At 34.0% G+C, this 14,812-nt stretch overlaps 1 protein-coding gene across 2 annotated transcripts in view; it reads left to right on the forward strand.

Annotated features, from left to right (window-relative positions):
* Positions 1–14,812, forward strand: part of ADAMTS3 (ADAM metallopeptidase with thrombospondin type 1 motif 3) — a 267,146-nt gene that overhangs the window by 239,468 nt on the left and 12,866 nt on the right. For both annotated transcript variants that reach the window (XM_014847231.3, XM_044766117.2), the window contains 5 exons: positions 468–591; positions 3,956–4,036; positions 5,855–6,018; positions 11,173–11,338; positions 13,889–14,021. In XM_014847231.3, the coding sequence (XP_014702717.1) occupies positions 468–591; positions 3,956–4,036; positions 5,855–6,018; positions 11,173–11,338; positions 13,889–14,021 (668 nt within the window). The remainder of the gene's footprint in view (positions 1–467; positions 592–3,955; positions 4,037–5,854; positions 6,019–11,172; positions 11,339–13,888; positions 14,022–14,812) is intronic.

Genomic DNA, 14,812 nt, shown 5'->3' on the forward strand with positions numbered 1-14,812 from the left:
TTCCCTTAGGGCCTTATGAAAATTTCCACTACTGTACTCCTGTGAAGTTTTGTCCCAAATCCCTAACCAACTTGTAAAGCTTGTCCTAATGTACAACTCACGATTTTATTATTCATCTTTATAAATATGAAAACGACAAGGGAAAAGCTCCATCCCACTTTTTTGTCTCCTCAGCATCAACTACATCTGTGCTTAGTAGACATTTGATGAGTATGACTGTGTATCATGGGGCAAATACTTCATTAGACTGGGGGAAATCTGTCCTTTATTACCTAGAGTACAAGTCACTCAATTTCATAATAGCTCTTTAAAATATTGAGGTGTTAAAAGTCAGAGGTAGAGTGAGAATTTGGTGCAGACTGCCTGAGTGTGGGCTCACAATTCAACAAATGGTTCATCATTCTCCACTATGCTGACCTTTACTTGGCACATGAAAATTAGCCACATTTAACATCTTCTCTCCCCAGAAAGTGGGCTGTGATAAAGAAATCGGTTCTAACAAGGTTGAGGATAAGTGTGGTGTCTGTGGAGGAGATAATTCCCATTGTCGAACCGTAAAGGGGACATTTACCAGGACACCCAGGAAGCTTGGTAAGATGAGGTCTCTCATGAATTTAGTATCCTTCTCTATGATTTGTATTTTTTGAGACTTCTTTTAGGAATGCAGCATTTTCTCTATAAACATAACAAAAAATTAGCTGCTGATTTATTTTTATTCAGATTACCTTTTAAGGAACTATTAAAAAAAATTTTGAATCCATACTCCATAGCATCCATGATGAAAAATTATCTACTCAATTTAGATAAGGAACAAATAAAATCAATATCAATTATAGTAGTTAGACAAAATCTGTTTTTGTTTTATTTTGTGTTTTTAATAAATGCATTAGACCTAATTTTTAAAATTGATGCTTATTTTGAATTTTTTCTTTCACATAAATTGTTGATCAGAAGTGAGAAAAATAGCAAAATTTGAAATATGACTGTTAAAATATTACATTAGTTTTGCTTCTTTTAAAAATGCGAAAGTTTATCCTACTTATGAATCTATGAATCTAGGGTCCATATTTCACATAATTTAAAAAATTTTCTATTAAACAAAATTGAGGTACAACCAAAAAATGATGCAAGATATAACTGCTTATGAGTGTGAACTTTTGTGTTTGTTACACAATGACCTGAATTTAGGCATACAGTGAAGGTTCAAAAGATGGAACAGAAAGCACAAATAATATGCAAAAAGTATTAGTAGTTTCCTAACTATTCATTGGAATTTTCAAAGATTTGGATACAAACATTTATTATTAAATAATTTTTTCAGTTTGTAACAAATATTATTCAGTTATTCAATAAACATATACTGGGCCAATGTTTCTGAGAATTCAGCATTTAAAGATAAATTTGGTGTGATGCTTCTCTTCAGAAACTTCTCTTACATCATCCAAAACACAGTTTGTATAGTCTCTTACAGAATGATAGAAAACAAAATAAAACAAAACAAAAACAAAGAGATTTGGTTAACTTTGAGCACATTGTCACGGCAGTAATTGTCCCTTCTAGAAGAAAAGAAAGTATAAAAAAGTTACTCTTCACCCAAAGGGAATAATTCTTAGTTCTTTTTTACTCCCATTATACCTCAGCTACCCAGCTCAAGCGAATGCCACACATCAGCTTTGCTCTTTCATATATTTAGGGTGGCAGAGCGAGGTGACTTTATTCTAATGTGTTTTTCTTAGGTATTCCTACTCTAGTTACTAATGCCTTTGCTTTCCTTGTATGATAATTTACTATGTTTTGTACTTGAAAATTGTTAAAAAGAAAATATTGCCATTTCTAGCTAATTGTGTTATTTTAATAAAGCAGAGTTAGAATTATATACATATATTATGGATTTGGTGGAGTAACATAATTTTCTCCATCTTGTTGTGAAATAATTTACTGTGCTTTAGTGTGATTATAAATTATTCTTTTAGGTGTAAATCACTTATTCACAGAGTGAATTAATGTGAAGAAAAAAGTTTTTGCCATAATCATTCGTTCTATATTATATATAATATAAGGTAGTGATACTTTTTTTCAGATACCTCAAAAATTATGCTAAACCTGCGAATCAGGGTCAGCAAGAACACAAGAAAGCTTTCAATCATACAGATTCAAACGTTCGAAGATTATCTAACATCCATTTCTTTGCACTAATGTGGTCATCATAGTCATTCAATAGACTAATTAACCTTTTCCAACAGGGAAACATTTAAGCAAGAGGTGCCATAAAGAATTCAAGTTACTGGAAAATGAAATCTGCAAGTATTCAACTTCAAATCACCTATATCATTTCTCATTCACGCTTAGTCTTACTTTCATTGACTATTAACAGTTTATTGGCATTAGCTAACTATTATAAATGCATTTTGACTTCAACATATAAAATTACAGAACATTTTTTATATTTTACCTAACAAAATATATATAGCTTATAGTATAGTCAATGAAACAGCAAGACTTTGATAAACATGAAACCTCCACTAATTAAAGACATTCTATTTAAGGGAAGAGGAGAGGCGCCTTCACTTTACCCAAAGGAGCTCGTAATATTTCTCTTGCTGAAACAAGAGAAGCTAAAAATGTACTGGGTAAGTTGTAGCAAACTGCAGAAAGATGGGCATCCATAAATGGCATCAAGCTGTTTTGCTATCCTTGGCATCTTCAGCGTGTTACTTCTAGCCATTGTATATGCAGGCAAATGTGGTACATTTCACGTATTGGACTTTACCCAGGCTCAGAAGCTGAAAACCGTGATCCCAAAATGACTGCTCCATTTAGTTAAGACATTAACAAATATTATGAAAAATAATTAGGTAAATCTACATATAGGTAGATATTAATTGTCCATATACAAATGACAAAAAACATGTTGTTTCCAATACCATCAGCAATTGTGTATTGACAACTGAATTTCTGTCAATATTCATCCTATAGTAAATGAATTGGATATTTCATAATGAATTGGAGGTGTAAGTTGCATCACCTTCCTATCTTTATTTAGTTTTGATAGAAATGAGATAAAACATCTTGGTTTCCCTACTTCTCCTGACTACTGTTGATTTATAGTTAGGATCTTAATTCTACATGATGTTAAGCTAATTTTTAGGACATGTGGCTAATACTAAGAAAGTTTGTTATATATGACATTACCTATAATAGGATTGATGTATGATTTTAAAACCTAAGGCAACCCATTAAGCGTATTGCTTTTATTATATGTGGATTAGAAGAACGAGGTTAGGGTGCGTAAAGTCAATGCACGAAATAAAGTCAATGCAGACATTTTGTAATCAAATGGTTTGGTCAAATCTATAATATATATTATAAAATATTCTCATTATAAAACTTGTTTAAAGCTTTAATATTGATTATTGATCATAAGAACAGTGAAAACTACTCATTGATTTTTCTTTTGTAATTTCTTTAGAATGAAGCAAGCTTTTAAATAGGAAGATATTTCATTAATTAGAATTTTAGTTATCTATACTTGCCACTTAGGCTTTTAAAATAATATAGAGACAGATAAAATATCTCAAGAAGGTCACCAACTAAGTACACTAAAAATTGGCCACACTTCAAAACTAAAATCACAGAGAGAGACACAGGAAAGTATGGTATTTGCCTGAATTGTTGTGGGCACAATTTGTAGGTCAACACAATGTAAACGACTAATAGGTTGGAAACAAGATTAACTTTTTCCCTCTCTTTAATGAAAAAGAAAGTTTCCTCTAATCTCATGCCAGATGTCACAAAAGCTACCAAAGCTTTGAAGTTAATTCCTGAAACCGCTTCTTGCAGTTTATGGATGCCCTCTTCTGCCTGCAGGAGCAGGATGAATGTAATGCTCAGCTAACCATGGTTGTTGCTTTTGTTTTCTTCTTTGCTTCCTCCAATATTTACTACACATGCAAAGGGTACCTTAAGATGTTTGATATACCCCCTGGTGCTAGACATGTGTTAATCCAAGAAGACGAGGCTTCTCCTCATATTCTTGGTAAGTGTTCCTGTCTGCTGGCTCTGCTTTAACATGCTCTTAAACACAAAAATGTCAAAGAAATCATATATATATATATATATATATATATAAATATATGTATATGTGCATAGATGCGTGTATATATATGTATATGTATATATGTATACATAGGTATGCAAGATTCAATATTTTATATAAATGCATTATTATGTGGTTTTTGTTGGTCATTTTTCCTAACTCTTCTTTTCTTAAAATTAGAAATACTCAAAAATAGAGCTTTAACTTTGAGTGAAACCTGGGTTGTTCATTATTACATGAAGAAAAAAAATCATTGGCATTAAGTTTGCCAAGTTTGTATTTGGTATGCATTTTTGTTCTGTATTGGGGGATGAGAAAAATAAACAGGTTAATAAAATGCACTAAATTAAGGAATAATATCAGAAAAATTTGCCATATTGATGTTGACAAATTCGTTCTGATATTTTGGTAGATGCCATACTGTAGGCCTCTCCTTACTTTTATTGCATTTTAAGATCTTTGGCTGAAAAGGAACCACATGTGAATTTTATTAGTCTAATGAAAATTTTCCTAATATCTGTCATGTGTCAAGTTTCTGACCGGCACATGCAGACCCATTTGCATGGCTGTTTATACTTTCCAAAAGTAGATTCTTTTCCTCGTTTACAAAAGGATCATGCAGAAATGTCACTTTAAAGGGGTTTATATTCAAAGCGTATGTACAAGTGTAACCCTAACTTTCATAAAGTCTTTGACCTATTAAAACACTAAGAAGATTTCTGTAACTAAGGCATCATCTGTAAATCCCATGAAAATTTGTAGCAAATTTTTTTTAATGTATGAATTAAAACAATGAATTGTTTTATAGTGTTTCATAGAATTATTTGTTTGTTTTTAGCATTTAAATTATATTCTCTACTAGATTTCATATCAGTCTAGCAGTTAGCAGAAAGTAGTTCTTTATCCAGTATTAACATTCCTTATTTTTCATCCTAGAATTGAGATTATTCTTTATGGAGAGATTAAACTAGTTTAAAAGAGCGAGAGGAATAAACGTATTTAACTAAAATTATTCATGTTTTTGACACATTATCTGTAATGGTAATAACTTACAAAATTTTATTTTCTAACCTTATTATATGCTATTAAACACCTCCAAACGTTAAAATCCCATTTGTTATTTTTCATCCATTAGAGGAAGCATTTTATTTTATAACGTATAGTAGATTTATTACACAGTAAGGCTTCTATCCCCAGTGAATAGCTTTTCCTAGACATATAAGGAAGTGATGTGGCCTTAGAATTTTCCACTCAGAACGAATTGTTTGTTGGCCTAAAAGTTAGGTCTGCCTTTTTGGGTACCTATAACTATTTTGACTAACTTGAAAGATAAACGGTAAAGTAAAGAAGCCGTATATGTTACATGCTATCCTAGCATAAACGATCTGTATTAATTATTCTAGAAGTATCCATTATTTTCAAAATATTCCCAGCTTTCTGAGGAAATGTATAGGATGACTGAGTTAGAAATTGTTAGCTTCTTTGACAATGTTTTCAAATGGGAATATTTGCTAATTTCTCTCTCCTATTTAACCATCTTTCCATTGTTTTTGACTAGTTAGGAATGCTTCTTGAGGATTTTGAGTGCCTAATGAAAGAAATGGAAGTCATGTCAGAACTACCACTCATTTTGATTGCTGTGATGCTAATAAACATGATCTTTGACTTATGGAAGGGGATAGACTTACCATGGGTCTTCAAAACTGTAATATGATAAAATAAAATATATATGTCAGTTACTGATTTCTCTTCCTTTAGCCATTAAGAACCAGGCTACAGGCCATTATATTTTAAATGGCAAAGGGGAGGAAGCCAAGTCGCGGACTTTCATAGATCTTGGTGTGGAATGGGATTATAACATTGAAGATGACATTGAAACTCTTCACACCGATGGACCTTTACATGATCCTGTTATTGTTTTGGTATGTGGCGTTACAGGCTCACTATATAGTTGGTTTGGTTTATAATTTTATAATTAATTTATCTGAAAACACTTTCACCTTGAACACAGAATATTTAGTTTGCTTGTTTTTTATAGTTCATTTATCCCTCTCTACTCTTTGTACAATTTTGTCATATAGTTTATTACATATACATTATAGACTTACAGTAATACAATTTTTGACTTTAGTAATGAGTTATTTTCCAAAGACAAGAAAAGAAAAAATAGATTTTTATGTTTACCCACGTATTTACCATCTCTGATGCTCTTCTGTCTTCCGTAAATCTGACTTTCCATCTAGTATCATTTACCTTCAATATAAAGAAGTTTCCTTAGGGAATTCAAAGCGAGGTTTATGTATCTAGGTGATGTCACTGAGCAGCACAGCAGGAAGCCTCTGGGTCTGAGAGTTCCCAAGGGCAGCAGCAGCAGCTTGTGGTCCTTCTAGCCACAATCTTATTTTATAGTTTGCAGATGTTGGGTGCAATTTCATAGAGATAAACAAAGCAAACAGGCTCTTAGTGGCTAAAAATCTGCTTTTTGGGGCCACATTTCAAACAACTGGGTATATAAAATTTTGAGTTTGATACTAGCAGGATTTTGAGCTAAAGGGTCTCAGCCTGCTGTGAAGAAATAAACAAGCTTGGGGCCAATATGCAGGAGCCATCTTTGACTCATTTATATAATATTTGTCTTCTAGAATCCATCGTTTATGATGAGAAGTCAGCCTCATTTATATTGCTGCTCTGTATGTAAAGTGTCCATTTTCTCTGGCTGCTTTTTAAGATTTTCTCTTTATCTTTTTGTTTTGTTTTGTTTTGTTTGTTTAACAGTTTAGGCTTAGTTTGTAATGTTCTTTGTATGTATCTGGTTTGGGGTTCACCAAGCATCTTGGCTCTGTCAGTTGATGTTTTTTGCCAATTTGGGGTTAATTTTCCGTTATGTCTTCAAGTTTGTTTTTCCCCCCCATTTCTTACTCCTCTACTTCTAGAGCTCATTTACATGTATGTTAAACCAGTTGAAATTATTCCATAAATTTCTTAGACTTTGTTCATCCTTTTATAATCTTTTTTTCTCTCTTCTTTGGGTTGGATAATTTCTATTGATCTGTGTTCAAGTTCACTGACTGTGTCTTACACGGTCTCTAATCTGTTGTTGAGCCCACCAAGTAAATTTTTCATGTTAGATGATGTACTTTTCTCTTCTACAATTTCCATTTGGTTCCTTTTCTTTTTTTAATACTTTCCATTTCTCTTCTGAGATTTCCATATATTTTCACTCATGATGTCTAGCTTTTCCTTTAAGTCCTGTGCCTTCATGTTGTCTGCTTCTATGGGCTGCTTTTTTCTTCCCCTTGATTATGAGGCACGTTTTCCTGCTTCTTGCAATTGTTTTTATTGTACACTGGATATTACAGATGGTGAGTTGTAGGGCATTTGGTTTACGTTGCCCTCCTTACATGCTGTTGGGTTTTGTTGTGCCTGCAGTTATTATCAGTTCCTCCTGATCCTTGAGGCCTAGTTTATTCTTTGTTAGGGCTGATCTATTTTAGTTTTGTCCTTATTCTTATAGCATGGCTTTTTTGGTACTTTAACTGAATACCTGAAGTGTTAGTGAGGCTTTTCACCCTGCTAGGTAAGAACTCCTATATCTCTCAGACTTACCTGACCTCAGGTATCTCTATCCCGCTCCCAGCCCTGCATCAGCCACTCATTAGTAGACAGTGTGGTGTCTTGGCCTGGGCGTGCACAGACCAGTCCTCAGTCTAGGTCCCATGCAGCCTTCTGGGCTACACCTCTATGCAGCTCTCCTCTTTTTTAGTCCCTGCCCTGCAAGTTTCAAACTCCACTCTCCAACTCCTCAGCTCAGTGAGACTGCTGTCTCGGCTTGAGTTCCTGCTTCCTGTGTGGGTCTCCAGAACCTGGCCCTGTCAGGAATCCAGGATCTGGCATGCTTCTCTTCTCACAGGACTCATTGCCTTTGCTGTGTTATTCATTGCCAAAAAACAAAAAAAGTTCTGCAAATGTTCTGTCCAGTTTTATTGTTTTTTTATATCAGGAAGACAACTCTATTTACTCCCTCATGGATGAAAGCAGAAGACACCTACTTGATTTGAAAAATATTTTTGGATTCTGTATACAGATATTTATTGGATTCTCTATAAAAAAAATTACACTAATCTAAAACAAAATCTTCCCACCCAATTCCAAGGGGTTTTTTTTTCCTTTGAAAATTATTTCCCTTTGGTGAAGTGTCTGTTCAAATCTTTTGCCCATTGTTAAAGTAGGTTGTTTTTTTCTTTTTGTTGCTTTGAGAGTTCTTTATATATACTTGATGTAAGTCCTCGTGAAATATGTGATTTGCACATATTTTCTTCTGGTCTATAGTTTCTTTTCCTCCTCTTAATAGTGACTTTCACAAGCAAAATGTTTTAACTTTACTGAAGTCTAATTTATCAATCTTTTCTTTCATGGATTAAGATTGTGGTGTTATATGTTTTTTTGCTTAATCCAAGTTCAAAATATTTTTCCTGTTTTTGGTAAAAGTTTTATAGTTTTACATTTTACATTGAGGTTTATGAACCATTTTGAGTTAATTTTTATATAAGTTTTGTATGATATGTTAGGTTCTTGTTTTTGCATATGGATGTTTATATTATCTATTGCTGCATAATAAGTTACCCCAAATTTAGTGCCTAAACACAAAGCAACATTTATTATCTCACAGTTTCTGTGCATCAGGTATCTAAGAGCAGCTGAAATGGCTAGTTCTGGCTCAGGGTATTTCATGAGGTTGCTGTCAGCTGTGCCAGGCTTGACTGGGGAGAATTGCTTAGTCACTTGGCTGTTGAAAGGCCTCAGAAGGTTGCTCCTAAGCTTTTTCATATGGTGGCTGGTGGGCCTTGGTTTCTCACTATGTGAGCCTTTCCAGTGTCCTTATTGCATGGCAGCTGGTTTCCACTGGAACGAATGATTCAAGTGAGAGAGAAAGTGAGAGAGCCAAGAGAGAAGTCAGTCTTTTTTAACCTAATCTTGGAAGTGACATCCCATTGCTTCTGCCATTGTCTGTTTGCTGGAAGCAAGTCACTGAGTCCAGCCCACACTGAAAGGGAGAGGAATTAAGCTCCACTTATTGAGAAGTATCAAAGGATTTGTGAACACATTTTTAAAGCCACTACAATGTCCAATTGTTTCAGCATAATTTCAATTTGTTGAAAAGACTGTCCTTTCTCCATTAAATTGTCTTTTCACCTATGTCAAAAATTAATTGTCCAAATTTATATGGTTTATTTCTGGACTGTCATTCTGTTCCATAAGTTATATAATTTTATAGCAAAAATATATATTAATCAAAATTTTATTTAGATTATCTTAGCTTGAATGACTGGAGATCAGAATCTCTATTTCATGCTTACGTAATTACACTACGTTCTTTCCCAGTGGCACAGGTATCTTACCTCAGAGCCCTGCCACTTAACCGCCACAACAGACTACCTCGAGCCTTTGTCCCCTGATGGTAGTGTGACCACAGGGAGCAATGTGGGCTGCAGATATAAGGAGATTTGTAGCTGGGACAGGGGCGTTGTGGACAAGCAGAGCTCTATCATCATGACCTCTCTAAAGGAGGCGAACCCCAGGTTAGGAGCCCCAGAGCATGTCACTGGGCTGTCTGGGGCTGAAAGCATTAGACATCTGGCTGGAGTGTCAGGGTTGCTGCTTAATTTTTAATGCTGTTTTAAAAACAAAGATTAAGGGAAAAAAGAGAACAGAACCCATATAAGCAAATCCTTCATCCCAGTGGGTTTAGTGTCACTCGATTTCTTAAACAAAAGCTGTTTCTAAAAGTTTAGTTTAAAATACTAATGAATTGCACATGTTTCTCCCTTTGTATAATTGTTATAATCTTATAAAAGCTACATGAAAGTCAATAAAAGCTTATTTTTTAAAAAAAGAGTACTTTGCCCTAAACAAATTCAAAAAGCAAATTAAAAACTGAGAATATATTTGCAATGCTTATTATAAAAAAGGATTAATATCCTTATTGTATAGATTATTTAGGAGAAAAGGTATGTTTACCAATAAAGAAAGAGGACATGACAGGAACATGCAGTGTACAGCAGACAGAATACAAGTGACTAAGGAACTCAGGAAAAATAAACTTTACTACTTAACCATAAAATAGCAGTTAAAACAATAGCCTTTTGCCCATTCGATTAACAAAGATGAAAACTATATAATATGTAGCACTGAATGGGGGCACTTTCCTATACTCTTAGTATGAAAGTTATATTTATTCTGACTATTCTGAAGGGCCATTCACTAATCTATTATAAGAACTATAAAAAATGTGTGTACTTTTTAGCCCTCAAAGAAAAATCAGAAATCACCACAAAGGTGGGGACAAATTCTAATCAATACAAATATTCATTAATAAGTAAATGGTTGAATAATGCACGCTACCTTTAGAATTAAGCACTATGCTGATATTTAGTATGTTTCCAAAGAATATTTACTATCTTGGGAAATGTGTATGACACATTTAGTGAAATAAGCAAGGCCAGAAAAGCATGTATGTGTATACACACTCACACACAAACACAGCCACACACACACATATACACACAACAATATGCAAATGTATTAAGAGTATATCCCAAAATAATAAAAGTGACTTTGGTTTCCTTTGGTTTGGTAGAATTGTGGATGATTTTTACTTTCTTTATATTTTTCCATAATGTGTATATTTTCTGGAAGGAACATTATTATCTTTGCTATCATAACAAAACAGTTGATTTTAAAGACTAATTTTTAAATGCACTAAGGAGATATATAACTTAAGGAAATCTATAGTGAATTTTATTTTAAAGTTATTATTTTTATAATGCAATCGCTTACTCCTCAGTGTATATATTTTTTTCTACATTTTATGGTCAAAGTTTTATATATTTGCATTTTTTTCTTAGACAAGGCACACTTGCACTTTCGTTGGTAGAAACAAAAACATTATGTTTTTAGAAGCTACTTGAAAGTCTTCCAGTTTTAATAAGAGAAATATTCTGAAGTATTTGTAATTTTTCATTCAAAATTTAAAACTCTCTCAAGTGATTTGCATATTTATTTCATGTGTATGTTAGATTATACCGCAGGAGAACGATACCCGCTCTAGCCTGACGTATAAGTACATCATCCATGAAGACTCCGCACCTACAATCAACAACAACAATGTCATCCAGGAAGAAGTAGATACTTTTGAGTGGGCTTTGAAGAGCTGGTCTCAGTGTTCCAAACCCTGTGGTGGAGGTAACAATTGAACACATTTGTTACATTAAAATGTAGTTCATATAAAAGCCAATCTTCTTGCTTAGACCTTAAGGATGGTCTCTGATTGAGGCCACAATCTGAGAAATACCAAACATACCAACCGAAACATAAATACAAAGCATTTTTACTGGAATAGCAGAATCTGCAAAGGATAAGAATCCATTCCTCACAACAGGAGACCTTCTTAAAATCCTCTTGTCCTTTTCCCTTGGTTTCTTTATGTCTGACATACCTGCAGGTGGTACTTTAAACGCTTTACTCTACCCAAACTCCAGAACTCTCCCAAATTCAGTGTCCTCTGGTTCTCGCCTTCCTTCTCCTTAACTTTTTCTTCCTATAACTACGCATATCTTTTCTATCAATGTTAATAATAAAAGAGCTATTAGTTTCATAACACTGACTATGTACCCGATACTGTTTTAAATGCTTTATATATTAATGCATGAGTACTCACAATGGCTCTATGAGATCGCTACTATCATTATCTCTGTTGTACTTACTGATGGGGAAACTGAAGCACAGGGAAGATAAGTGGCTGCCCAGGACATAGGATACAAACCCAGGTGGTCTGGCCTCTGAGTACATTCTCTTACTACATTATGCTGCCTCTCTGCCCTCTCTAGAGTAGATCTATTAAGCTGTTCTCAGAGTTTCTCATTTTCTCCTGTCATCTATTCCTCTAGTTCTGAACAGCAAATGCTTCAGAATTGAGCTAGCCTAACAGATGTTCCAAAACTGAGCTGGCCTAAACAGAATTCTCCCTGACAGGCAGGAGAACGCAAGGGGCTCTCACAATAACGATACTTAACAATTGAGACCAAAAAATTATTCATAGTAAGGAATGCCTGGGTAAACCATTTGTTTTATAATTTTAAATTCAAGAATGTATTTCTAAAGTGGTTTTTTTTTTGGAGGGGCATAAAATGTTTTTAGTTAATTGTTTAAAACAACCTTTATCCATTACAAGATGCTTATTTAATTTAGATCCTCTCTTCTGCTGAACGCTCAGAATCTACTTGGTCCCAAGATTTATCAGATACACCGTTTTAATATCTATCACATCTACTCCTTCCTCACCAGGCTTCTTTCACAATTTTGGAATGGAAGATTATTGCAAAAGTCTCTTAACTGGTCAACTAATTTTGATTTTTTTTCTCTTCCTTCATTTCCAAGATAATCTTTCTTGTATGAATGAATAAATAAATGAATGAATGAGTAGAATTACCTTATTTCCCCGATTCAAATCCTTCACTCTCCTAATGTGTTACCTGGAAGACACAACATAATTTATGTAGTATTCTTACCAAAAGTGAATAACCTGAATCTAATATTAGGAGACAATTAAATAAACCCAAATTGTGGGACATTTTATAAAACAACTGACCTGTACACCTCAAAAATATTAAAGATAAAAAGGGGCTCAGAAACTATTCCTGATTAATTCCATGGCAACTAAATGCAATATGTGGTCCTTGATTGGAAAAACATTGCTATAAAGAACATTATAGGGACAATTGACAAATTTTGAATATGGTCTCAATATTAGATAAAAATGTTAGATCTGTGTTAAACATGATTTTAAGAATTATATTGTGGCTAGGCAAGGGAATGTACTTATTACGAGTATTATGCTGAAGTATTTAGACATGAAGGATCAGGATGTCAGCAACTTACTCGCAAATGGTTCAGCAAAATTATATGTTATATATATATAAATACATATATATATCTTAAATACGGTGACATAGTAACACAAGGTTAATCTAGATGCAAGGCATACAAATGTTTACTGTGTTTTCCTTATAACTTTTTTGTAGGTTTGAAATTTTTCAAAATAAAAAATTATATACATGTATATATTTTTTTACAAGTGTCAAAGTTGGTGGTTGGGGAGACCTTCAACAGCTCCTTATGACCTTCAGGATAAAATTCAAATGCTTGTCTGGTACTCAAGGCTTTTAAGATCAGATCCTCTCCTATCTCCCACCCTCTTCACACATGATACTTCAGCCACTCAAAGAGAGCCGCAGTTTTCTATATGTCATTTCCTTTGCTTGGAGTATTATTCTGCTTTGTTCCCTTTACCTAATACCATTTGAACTTCAAGATTCTGCCCAAGGAAGTGCTGATCTTGTTCCTTGCCCCTTCTCCAGCTGAGTTGGAGATGTTCCCTTCTGTGTCCCTCTGGTGCCCTCTACTGTGAAGTATTTACATAGCTCTGCAAAAGCCTATGTGCCTGGCTATTGTCACAGTGGTTTTCATGTCTGTCTTTCACACTAGACTGTGTATATTCAGGGTCTAGTTCCTTATCAAGTGTGCAGTTGCTATTTAATCATTTGCAATATTTATTAAATGTGGACTCTGAGAAGATAAGGACTTCTGTTTATTTAATTCGCTTCTGGTCCTTCAGCACCTAGAACAGTGCCTGACTTATTGTATGCACTCAGTATTTGTTGAATGAATGGATGATCAAATATATAACAGAATGAATAAGTGATTAAATCCAAAGAAATATATTTCCCTTTCCAGGTTTCCAGTACACTAAATACGGATGCCGCAGGAAAAGTGATAATAAAATGGTTCATCGCAGCTTCTGTGAGGCCAACAAAAAGCCAAAACCAATTAGAAGAATGTGCAATATTCAAGAGTGTACACATCCACTGTAAGCATTTTAACTACCATATCCTGAGCTCAAAATCCTAGAGATTTAAATGTCTTTAGCTCTTTTTAGATTTAGTTTTATTTTTAGGCAAAGCTAATACGTGTCCCAGGTTTAAATAGTCAGATTATTTCACAGGATTTATGTAAAGTTGGTTTCTTGCCCTTTATCGTATTTCTGTCCTCAAAAACAACTGATTTCAGATATTATGCTTCTTTTGATATTTGGTAATTACTTATCTCCATCTCTCTAAGTAAAATGTTTTTACTTTTACTTCTTGAATTTTTTCAGGGGGAAAGGGGAAAGCTTTAGACATTCTGTATAGTGAATTTCCTCTGTGAAGTGTGAGGATGTAGCATTCTTCCTCAAAGGCACACCCACAGACCACACTGCTCCCTTCCCTAATTCTCCCAATATTGATGTAACCAATCTTCTACTGATATTAACATTCAGTGTTTATATTATTTTAAAACCTTATATCTCTTTTAACAGTCAAGTCATTTAGTGTACTCATTATCTTTCTTTTCTTGTCAAACATTATTTATTCTACAGTTAATGAATGTCTTGATTTTTATGTTTTGTTTTCTACTACTTTTCACTAATTCATCCCCAAATCTCTTCCATGAGTACCAGTCTCCTCTAAATACTAAACACTCAAGTGTCCTGTCACTTGTGTCTTCTTGGAGGCATCTCTCAGAGTTCTCCATGTTCCGGCTCTACCCTGCACTTCAACACAGCTTTCATCCTGGGGTTTCTTTTTCCCATCCTCCTAGAGATTTCTAATGCCTCTCTCT

The sequence above is a fragment of the Equus asinus genome, chromosome 3 (assembly GCF_041296235.1).
Source record: "Equus asinus isolate D_3611 breed Donkey chromosome 3, EquAss-T2T_v2, whole genome shotgun sequence".
Classification (NCBI taxonomy): domain Eukaryota; kingdom Metazoa; phylum Chordata; class Mammalia; order Perissodactyla; family Equidae; genus Equus; species Equus asinus.